Raw genomic sequence first — 11,684 nt, 5'->3', positions numbered from 1 at the left:
GCAACAATTCACATGAGCAGGTCTAATCAGGCCTGCAGACTACAATTATGTAAGCATGGTGCAATTTTCTAGGACAAAAATATGGAGCAAGTTCGGCATTTCATTACAATTCATTATGGATTGAGAGCCTCAACCCATATGTAGGTGAAGGTGGACTTAACTTAGTAGGTAGCTGGTTGTAACAGGAACCAAGTGTGTCTGGATGTGATGGTGGCATTCCTTAACCTTATTGGCTGGATGAGTAGTCTAGTCCTGGAGCACATTGTGTCTAGGTTAGAATATAGACATGCACTGATTTTAAAAAAATATATATACATACATATATACACACATACACATATATGTTTACCTCTTACTGGATATTCCGTACTGTCAAATCTGCTTAATCTAAACTGTTTTCCTTATGTATGGAGCAGCAGATTTATTTCAGGTCATGGGAAAGTAGCTCAAGCCAAATGGATGCAGAGTAGAGCTCCAACACAGCAGGGTGTACTTGTGTGGTGTGGTTTACTAAGTACAGACACAAAGATCAGTGGTTGTATGGCAAATCACATGAGCTAGGGAAGCCACATGTGCTGTGGGAATTTCATTCCTTACTTAGGATACTACAACATCCAGTCAGTAGTGAGAATCATCTTTTTATCTCTTCTCCAATGCTGCTGCATTCATGTTTTCTAAACAGTTGCTATTAACCATTTTGTGAGTAGTTAGGGTTTTGGATTTTTTTAAACTTAGTGTCTGGATGTGGAAAAGCAGAGCTGTTACCTTTGCTAGAAATGGTGTTTCTTGCTGCTATTTCTACATGAACAGATTCACCATGCTCTTTTAAAAGTATTAGGCACAAGATATCCACATACACTTATATCTATACACACCTTATCCTTTCTCAGTCCTATAGCACTATTCTTTCCCCTAATGATTTTTATTCTTTGGCCTCCCTGAAGCCAGCAAAAATAGAACCTGAGAAAAAAACTCCAACACATTTATGATATACAAAATAATAATATATTTATTTCATTCTTGGATGGATAAAGAATCCTTATGGCCCCTACAGGCAATCGAAGAAATACTTTTGGGCACAAATATTATCAAGGAGTTTCTCCTGATGCTCCTTCCACACTTCTGGCCTAAAAGTAACAACAGCTGTGGGGTGGTATGTGAGGAGCTGAACCACATTACAGCACTGGTGTACATCAAGTATAGGTGTCATAGCACATATTTCACGGCCTTAAGAAGTATGAAGCCAACCCAGACTAATTCCTGATAAAAATCTTCCTGGTATTGTTATTTCTAAACTGCTCTGCAAACACAAGAAGGGAAGCCTTGCTCACTAAAACACCGGGTATGAGACCAGCAAACTTTGAATGCCTCAGCCCATGAAACACTCGTCTGCTGTACCTTCATCTGCCTTTGCAAGGAACACATCTAAATGCCTGCCCTTAAAGGAAAGTCACTATTTAAAGGACTCACTCTGGCAGCATCAGGATGGGAATTTCTTCCAAATACTTTCACCATAAAAAACTTCAGGGATAAGGTTCAAATGCAAAAAGAGGGGTGGTGAGGGAGAAGTTATATAAAGTAAATTTCCTTTGCACCAGGTGGCAGGTAGGAAGGCTGTAAGCTTCATTGGTATGAAAGACAACTTGGTCTGCCCTCTTGGCAGTCTGCCACTGTCAGCAGCTTCTTTAGAAGTGAAGGATTAAAAGTAAAAAGTATCCTTTTCTGCTGTTCCCAACACCAAGCATATGCAGTTTTCAGATTCAAGGTTTATGCATTAGTTTCTTTGGCTGCCTTTGAAAGCAACATGGTATCATCTGCCCAGAAGAGAGCAGCATTGATACCCTGTGAAGGACAACCAAGGCATTATCTCTTGCCAGACAGTGGGCTGGCTCATATTATCAGACAAAACACGGGGATCCTATTACTGTGCTGAAATTTAAGAATTATTTCTATTAATCAATTAATATTTTAAGTCTTCTTAATGGGAGTATTTGTGTGTAAAAGACATAAATCTGAGTAAACCACACAGTTTTCTATTTGTGTTAGAGCAACAGAAACTGTATGTAACATTTGAGGCTTGCTGACAGTGAAAATGCACTGTGGTATACACAAGGCTACCCTTGATGCACTGCAGATGTACCCTTAATTAATCACAGAAACAATCTGCTGTTTGTAGGAACTTTTGGTGGAACCATTTAAAAGGAACATCCACCGAAGAGGCTGACCTTGTCAGGTGAAGTATAACCCTGTCACCAAACAAGCCTATGACTTCAGGATATGTGGGAGAAGAGATATTCTGTTTAACTGAGGCTTCCTTCTTCTCTTTTGTGAGAGAGCATCGCCTCCTATTCACACCTCTGCCAAGGATTTTCTATGAGCCTGTGACCAGCTCTCTGGGCAGAGCTGTTTGCAGAGCCTGCCTCTGCCTACACCCCACCAAGGCAACGCTGGCGGGAAGTCAAAGCAGCCTTGGCACATGCACCGGGCGGCTCTCCCCAGGCTGCTCTGTAATCAGCTTCCAGTTCTGCCAGTACCCGAGTGTGTTTGTGATGCCACACAGTAATTTGAGCAGGACCACACTCCTGCAGGAGAAGCCCTATCTCTGCTGAAGCACAGAATTTTCCCATAAAAAAAGATAATTATGTTTGGCTGAACAGTCATGAACTTTTACAGCACTGCAATGACAGTTGAACCAAGCACAAATCTCTATTTTTTTCCCTACCATTAGAGTTGAGATACTTTTACATTTCTGTGTGGGTGATTCCTTTGATCCCCCAGAGAGAATGTACCTTTCTTGAGGACTGTGCTGAACAACTGTTGATCTCCCTTGTGAAATTCCATCTGTTGTCTTCAGCAACTCTTGCTTGCTGGCTGAACCAGATAATGTTTCTCCGGCAGTAGCTGTAATTTTCCAAATACTTTGCTGGGTGCAAAGTCAGGACTTGACTCAAAAAGGACACGCAGGGATATCGTTTTGCTCTCTCCCTTCTGTTTCACAGTGTGTTACGCATTAAGCTGCTGTCAGTCAGGTAGGGCAGAGTCCTTGTGGGTTTTGGGGTTTGCTCGACACCTCTGAAGATGAAAAGCAGTGTGCTAATTTTAGAGTTGGGTTCTGGAAATGGGGAAGCCAATTTTGGGGAATAATTTTATGTATTATTACTTCACATTTTTTACAACCTGCTATTTATTATTTAAATCGTATTTAAATGAAAGTTAGTTTATGGTGGCAATGAATCAGCAGAAGCTGAAGTTGGTAATATTTCAGTGTGTAAGGAAGAGGTTCTGCACCCGGAGGGTGGCTGGGCAGGAACAGGCTCCCCAGGGCAGTGGTCACAGCACCAAACCTGCCAGAGTTCAGTAAGTGTTTGGACAATGCTGTCATACACATGGCGTGATCCTTGGGGTGTCCTGTGCAGGGACAGGAGCTGGCCTCATTGCTCCTTGTGGATTCCTTCCAGCTCAGAAATTCTGTGCAACACAGCTTTGACTCTAATTAATAAACTGAGGAAATTAAACGGAGAACTGTGATGATTTGGGGTGATTTCTCCTTGCTGGTTATGGGGATTGTGATAACTTCCCCTCACAGGTTATGGGGAAATTCCTTCGGTTTGAAGGGCGGGACCTGAAGCCGGTCTCATCCATCATTAGTGAGACAGTTGAATTTTTTCCAAAAAAAAAGATTTTTTTTTCCGCGTGAGAGAGATGTGAAAGACACAAATCTGTAGCAGCATCAGAAGCAGACCAGCACCTCGGTGCGGGGCCGGAGAGCAGGGGGGCGCGTCCCTGCCCGGCCCCGGGAGGCGGCACCGCGGCCGCGCCCGCCCCTCGGCGGCACCAGCGGAGTTAACTTGGGAGCCGCAGCTCCGTGCGGGGCCGCGGCCGCGGCGCGGCTCGGCTCGGCCTGAGGAGCGCCCGGCCGATGGAGAGGCGGCAGGACGGGCGGGACTGGGCGTACAGGTGAGGGTCGGGGGGCACGGGGCGCACAGGTGAGGCCGGGCGGCACTGGGGGTACAGGTGAGGCCGGGCGACACTGGGCTCGGGACCGACAGGGCGGCACTGGGCACAGGTGAGGCCGGGCGACACTGGACTCGGGACCGACAGGGCGGCACTGGGCACAGGTGAGGCCGGGCGACACTGGGCTCGGGACCGACAGGGCGGCACTGGGCACAGGTGAGGCCGGGCGGCGCTGGACTCGGGGCCAGCAGGGCGGCACTGGGCACAGGTGAGGCCGGGCGGCGCTGGACTCGGGACCGACAGGGCGGCACTGGGCACAGGTGAGGCCGGGCGGCGCTGGACTCGGGGCCAGCAGGGCGGGCGGTGCCGCCCCGAGCGCTCGGAGCGGTAGTCCAGGGACTGCGCGGAGGGGCAGCCCCCTCGAACCAGCCCATGGCGCCACTGTGGGCACCGAGCGGCCACCGCAGCACCGCCCTGGCCCGAGGGCAGGTCAGGGAAGGAAGCTTCCCTAACCCCCTGCGCCCTGACTCCTTGTTTTGCCTCTCTGCCTCGGGAATGGAGTTGAGCATGAAATTAATCTGTACTTGCCGCCCGGGCAGTCGCAAATATGAGCTGTGTGTTCAGAGAGGTCTGAAGGGGAGAGAGTTTGGGTGTTCTCATGCTCTGTGTCGGGGTCTCGATGTCTTTTCCACCTGTGGGTTTTGTGTCAGATTTAAGGAGCACACGAATACTAAGGTGACTCTTAAACAGCCAAGTGGGTAATAGCAGTCTGAGGTCTGAATATTTAATTGTTCCTCTTCTGATTCATGCTTTACTGCCTGTGACGCTCCTGAGAGCCAGTTTTCCCAAGGCTGTGCCCATCCTGCTCCAAGGCCAATTCCTTCCCCACAAATGAATATGGGCAGTATTTTGGGAAGTTAAACCCCGAAGTCTGTCTTGAAACCTTTTCTGAGTGGACAGATTCCTCTGCCTGTTTAACTCATACAAAGCCTATGCGTGTGCTGTACTCAGGTATAAAGCGCACCGGGAAGTTGCCATAAACCTAATTTAGCAAGGTGACTCGATGCATTAATCTTAGAATTAGCCATGCAGTTCTGAAACTCTGTCAGCATCATGCTGTATGAGATAATGTGCTGAAACATTGAAACATTGTAAAAGCTAGTAAAATAAGGGTGTTTGATACTACCTATGAAGAAGGTGGATTCCCGTAAGTATTTGTCACTATTTCCAAGTCATTTACTTTCATGAAGATAATCTCAGAAATTACCCATTCTAAAAATAATTTTTGTAACTTGTTACACTTGTACTTTTTGTTGTCATTTTTCTGAGCAGATCAGTGTGGAAAGAGAGCTCAGGCCCTACTGGAGCTCTTGTGCTGTACCTTTGTACTTTTCAACTGCTTGTCTTTATTGTCTTTATTATTATCCCAGGTTCTGTGTGATCATAATTTGGGTCAGTTTTGCACACAACAGACCCTCTGCTCCAGAATTCCTTACTTGTAAAAGCAGTGAAATCTGTAAAACTGGCTGAACAGTGCATGTTTAAATTAATTTACTCAAACAGCTCTGTTAGGGTAAGTGAAGTGTAACAGTTTGTGTAAAGTAGGATTTTGCTGGGAGGAGGGAGTTTTGAGCTGCTTTTAGAAATAGCAACTGTAAGTTATTTAAAGCACACTTGCATATTTTTTTTTAGCTGTAGATATGTGGAAACATTTGTACAAGAATTCTTTTTTATTTTGTAGGGTTGATCCATATGGGTTTGAAAGGCCAGAAGACTTTGACTATGCATCCTATGAAGCGTTCTTTTCCAGGTATCTGGTGGTACTCACTAGAAGAGCAATCAAATGGTCCAAGCTCCTAAAGGGGAATAACAGTATACAGAAGAGTTTAAAAGGTGAGCTGTGTGTCTGCTTATAGGTAAAAGTGCATTATGCTGGAACAAATATAAATGGTATTCAATGAGTTTGTGGTTTTGAATGTTAAATACTGTTTCTGTCTTTAGATGAAAACTGGTAAACATTGATAATACATAAGCAGGTACGCTGTTGTTAGAGGGATTTGATTTAAAGCTTATAATGGAATAATCTTTCTTTGGCATACACTGTAGTATGTAGAAGCGCCCCTGGCACTTCAAGATGCTGTTTTGCAGCTGCTTGTATTTACTCTGCTGTCTCTTTAAAAAGACATGAAATTGTGTAGAAGATGCTGTCATGAACCCCAGGAATCAGGTTATTAAGGCTTTCAGTTGCTGACTCTGACAGTTCTTTAGATTGCTGAGATTTTCTGTCTCTCTATGTCTTTCATTTGTGAAATGACTTTACCTCACAGCTAAAAAAATGCATAGTAAGAACTGGTGATAAATGCTGTACAAATTGAAGAAAGTAAAATGAATGCAAGAGCTAGTGCAACATGGGATACAATGCTGATGCAGTGTTAGTGTCTGCTTCAAAAAGCAAAATAAAAACATTAGTAGAGGTTTCCTTGAAAGACAGATAGGAATAAATGGATGGAGTCAGAAGGTGCCAGGGAATTCTGTGGAACTAAAGGGTGGGGTTTTCCTCTCTGGGTTATGCTTTCATATAATCATCTAAATTTTGCTTTTAATGGTGCTATTCAGCTTGCTTTCCTTGGGGTGTCTTTTGGAGTTGGGCAGAATTCTCTGTAAGTATTTTGAAGAAAAAGTGAGTAAAAGCAAAGCAAAAGTTAATCAGGCATTGTCTGTAACACAGGTAAACATTTAGAGCTGTGCTGCAGGTACAGACTTTGACTGGTAATTCTGGTGGTTTTGGGTTTTTTTGATGCATTTTTTTTTCCTGGCACCAGGAATGTGATGATAACTAGGGAAACTTTTTAACTATAACAGTGTATTTTGTGTGCAGATGTCTATTTTAAGTCTGAGAAATCCCAGAAAATGTAGGTTTGAGCTGTAGCTGCTAGATCAGATGCTGCTAACCAGAAACTATCTACTTCTACTATCTTATTTTTTCTTATAAATGTAAAGAAGCTTTTGTTTAGTGTGTCATGTTTGAATATAGTGATACGTGTGTGCTATTTTGAATTGGTGATGATTTTGAGATTCTGAAGAACTTAGTCATCCAGTTGTTATGGAAAAATAATCTCAGGTTTTGATTCATCTTCTCTTAAAATGTGTGAATGGTACCAGTGGCAACTGTTAACAATTTCTGTGAGTTCATTTCATTTCTCTTTGTGTTTCCAGTTCCAGCATTCTAGACACTGATACAAACAGTATAAATGCCTCTGGTCTTATTTTGGAGCCAAAACTTTGCCCAGAACTCTAGCAGGTTTCAAAACCGATGGTTGTGCTACTCCACCAGCCATGTAATGACAGTAACCTTTAACGTGGCTTTAATTGTCTCAAACAGGCTGCTCTTTGTGAAAAATGGGATTCTGTAAATCCACTGAGTAGACACAGCCAATGGCTCTTGACTTTTATAAGCCTTTGTGGGCTGGTGCATCATCTTTGACATTGCTAACTTTTGCTAAAGATACGAGGATTTGTAGGCTATGCATTCTCATGTACTATATAATTCTAAAGAAAGTGACAGGAATAAGCAATGTTGAAGAAATGTAGTCTGAGTGTAGATTCAAAGTTGTTACAAAAAGCTTCCTGCATCTCCTCAACTCATACCTTGGAGGAGAGTGAGAGGTTGACCTGTGCAATTACTGATTTTTAAATGCTGTCCTTCTTGTCTTGGTGTTAAGATTGAAGTCTGTTGCATATAAACATGGAATTGTGTAAGCAGTTGTGTGCTTTATCCTGCAAGATGATCCTGCAGTGATTTCCTTGCAGGCAGTCAGAGAGCAGAAGGTGTGCTTGGTTATGCACTGAATTTCCCTCCTCCAGAACCTGACCTCATTGCTCTGGAGCTTTGCTCAAGAGTTGCTGGCTCTGCCATAAGCTAGAACTGAGAAGAGTATTTGATTTGCTACTTCTCTCCCTGAACGCAATAGCTCTATTTGTGAACCCATGTTTTGAGTTCTAATGGGGCAGTTTTCAAGTGTCTTGCTGTGAGCAGACATGAGAGAGGCATTGTATGTCTGGTGTCTCAGTAGTCCCACACCCATTTGTACACAGAGAAGCTCATAATTTCTGTCTGGGTGAACAGGAAGAAGTGATGACTTATGTTAATTTTCCAGTTTGGAAATGTGGCATGTTCACATGCTACAGTGTTTGCCTCATATCCAGCATGGTATGTATGCATATAATTCTGTTCTACTATAAAGAAAAATAATTAGACTACGTTTTAACAATGGTAATTAGACAGTGTATCCTGTTGTCCTGTATTACAATCTCTGGCAGGGCGGATCATGGGAATCTTGATGTACAGTTCCTTTCTCTTATTTTCCAGTCTCTTCCATTTTTGTTATTTTTCCGGTATTTTGTTTCTCCCTCTATTCTTGTTATCATCATAACAAATTTTAGTTGTCATTTGTCTCTTCCTCTGCCACTACTGAGATCCTCCTATTTTTATTCTCTTTTCCACTCAGTGCTATCTTTATGGGACCAAAACACAACTTTCTGCTTGGACTTGCTTACAAGTGGGCAGCAAACTGTCTGACATAATTTCTCAAAGTAGCCTAATTCTAACCAAAATCATGTGACATGAAAGAATTTGGCTGTAAGTGGATTAGTCAAAACTGACCAGTAGCAGAAGATGCTTTCTGATCTTTGATAAAATATGGTGGAAGGTGAAAGTAAATGTAGTGAACAGTGGTTATGACAGGAACACTTTTGTTCCAGACCAGGGGCTGGAGGAAGGAGCATTTTAGAAAGTCAATTTTCATGTTTGACTGGAATTTGAAAATTTACAGCACAGGTCTGCTTTGTTTCTTCTGTGATGTACTCATAAAATAAGACTTTCAGTTACTTGTTGTATGCTCTTTTCTGCACTTTTGTAGAATTTTTTCTTCCAGTGCCCAAGTTTGTTTCCTCAGCATACAAAAGCAATTTTTAGAAACTGAAAAAGTAGTAAGTGCAGGTGCTTCTCAAAATCACACTCTTCTAATGGTTTTAATATGAGATAACTTTTGTTTTTAAATGGGGTTTTTTTGCATCATAGTCTATGTTGTAGAGTGAAACAATGTTAATGGGGGGAAAAGGTAAATACAATTTTTCTATAGGAGCAGGAGCCTCCAAAATTCTCCTATTCTACCATGAAATATCAACAGGCAGATTTAAGTGACTTATTTTAAAATCCTGTTACTGTAAGTAATGCACAGTATTAGAAAAATGTTATTTTCTGCATATTTTTTTCTTGAAGTGACTTGGGGTATTTATCAGCACTTTTAGACCACTACCCTATCATGTACCTGTTTTTTCTCATGACAAGAAAAACACATTTATAAAGTGTGACTCTAAATGTGTGAAACTGTCCCTAAGTGCCAGAGATAATTGAATTATTAAGAGAGGGGTTTTTTGCTTAAAAATTGATGTTTCATATTTTATAATGAAGAGACAAAAATTTTACATAAAGATATTTCTTTACTGCATGTGTTTTAAAACTTAGACTATGTTGTGCATGCTGTGCTTGTCCTGGGAGTGATTCTGTGTGCAGGGACTTGAGGCTGGTGTTACCCAACAGTGCTACTTTTGAGATCAAGCCCTTGTTTTCCAGTTGGCACCGGATGTGTGACTGGAGACCCATGCACGGTCCTGCTGCATCTGTGACATCTTCATAGGTGTTAAAGTGGGAGGATATTCTGCAGTGTGGATTGTTGTGGGCTTTTTAGTTCCTGAGGAGGATGTGAAAGAAAGCCTGTAGAAAACAAAATAAATATATATTTGTATAAAACAACTCAATTTTGTGCATAGAATATGCCACATGTAAATAATATATTTGTATCTAAAACTAAATTGCAGCTATCCTTGTTTTGAAAACGGCTTTGCTTCTCCTGTGTGCCAGTTTGCAGATCCTAGCAAGTACAATAATGGTGTGAGGACAAAAAGCACCTTGTAAAGGGCTTTTCCATTCCTCAGGGAGTGGGGGAGCTGGCTCAGTAGTCACTTGGGATGCTACAAGCTTCTGGCTGTTACCATGAGAGTGATGGCACTGAGGAATAACGAGTGTATGCTGTCCTTCAGGGCTGCTTTCCCCTTGTGCCACTGTCAAAGGCTTGTCCCTGCTTCTCTTGAATTTAATGTGTGTTGTTGGATGTGGATGTTGGCTATGCTTCCAGATTTACAGTTGTTCCAGAAAAAAACCCCATTGAAATTATGTGTTAAAATATGATAATATTCAGTATTTAACCAGTAAGTTTGTTTCTAGAGACATTTGCATGCTCATCCAAATGTCTCTTGTTCTTAACCTAAAGGGAATGCTTCTTCATACTCATTCATGTATTTGCTATGGCCATCTATAGGATTTCTTGAGCATTGGAGTTCAAAATCTTATAAAAAAGATGAAGTGTGGATTATTAAGCCACCATGGAAACAAGTAAATTATTTCCAGTCTGTCTAAAAGAAGGTTGTAGTTAAAGTCACTTTACAGTAGAGACTGTAACCCATAGTATAAATACTCATAAAAAAAGGTAAACAAAAACTGTACCCTGAGGACCAAGTGTTTATTACAAGTATGTTTCTTTGAGGGAAAGTTCCAGATTTTAAGTGGGTAGAAGGCCCATTATATGTGCATAGCTCTATCTGTTGACACTGGGAAAGCAGCTTTGGTTTCTGAAGGATAGGCAGCTGGAATTATATAGAATGTATTTAGAAGGTATCTGTCTGAGTTGTAAACCCTTGTTTCAGTCTGCTGTTTTTAAGGGCTTTAATTTAGGCAGCATTTATCTTGACTTAGAGGTCTTCATGATTATGGCTAGCTAATGATATTTTGTTTGTGTAATAAAAGTCCCCACTCTCATTTGAGTCCCATGGAAACTAGGGAGGAGCAGTTGATGCTCTAACTCATACAGTCTCATTCATTTAGTAAGAAATGTCTGGTTCTTTTGTCAATTTATTCTCCCTGAAAAAAGCAGATGAATCTCAAACATTCAGCTGTCTCTTTGGATCAGAAGAGGTAATGCTGATTTAGGATTATGCACCAATGAGCAGCATTGGCTCCTTATTAATATTTTTCATACCACTCCCAGGAGGAAGCTGTTTTGGTTGTCATTAGCCTGATGCTTCTTCCTGTAATTTTGCGTCCTAGTTATTTACACTTAATTATCAGCTTAAAAAAACCCTCAAGCACACCCTAGTGATGGATACGATGCAGGAGATAAGAGCTACTTTAGATTTGAAAAGACTTCCCAGTTATTCTAGGAAAAATCATCAGCTCACTCACATCTTCACTTCTTCCAAGGGGTCCTTTAGGCAGCAGGCACATATTTCATGTTCCTCAGTTTCAGGCATGATTTCAGTGGCGAGATGCTAAGCTGAAACCCTGGGGTGACGTTGGCATAGCCACTGGTCCTGGAGCATAATGAAACAGGCAGAGCTATCATGTCAGAGGCCACTGGTAATGTAGGAAAGGAAAAGTCAGTGTTTGTTTGAATGAAAAAGAACAAAGATCAGGGGGAAACTTTGCCATTCCTATCTCCATCCAGAAAGGCAGAAGAGGAAAAGGTTCAGAATGCTAGTGGGAGAAGAGAGGAGAAAGGAAAGCCTGGGTCTGGAGATCTGTTCAGGTAGAGTCTGAGTGACAAGAACTTAGGTATGAATCTAAAATTTACTACAAAGCTGAGAAGTAAATGTTTGTCCTAAATGGTAACATA

The 11,684-nt window shown here is 42.0% G+C and overlaps 1 protein-coding gene across 2 annotated transcripts in view; it reads left to right on the top strand.

Moving 5' to 3' along the window:
* Positions 1 to 3,818: 3,818 nt before the first annotated feature.
* Positions 3,819 to 11,684, top strand: part of GRTP1 (growth hormone regulated TBC protein 1) — a 32,635-nt gene continuing 24,769 nt past the window's right edge. For both annotated transcript variants that reach the window (XM_071571961.1, XM_071571875.1), the window contains exons 1-2: positions 3,819 to 3,957; positions 5,696 to 5,847. In XM_071571961.1, coding sequence (XP_071428062.1) covers positions 3,920 to 3,957; positions 5,696 to 5,847 — 190 coding nt within the window. In that variant the 5' untranslated portion in view covers positions 3,819 to 3,919. The remainder of the gene's footprint in view (positions 3,958 to 5,695; positions 5,848 to 11,684) is intronic.

This window comes from Pithys albifrons, chromosome 1 (genome assembly GCF_047495875.1).
Source record: "Pithys albifrons albifrons isolate INPA30051 chromosome 1, PitAlb_v1, whole genome shotgun sequence".
Taxonomy (NCBI): domain Eukaryota; kingdom Metazoa; phylum Chordata; class Aves; order Passeriformes; family Thamnophilidae; genus Pithys; species Pithys albifrons.
Note: the sequence above shows the minus strand (reverse complement) of the source record. Positions and strands in the feature narration are given on the sequence as shown.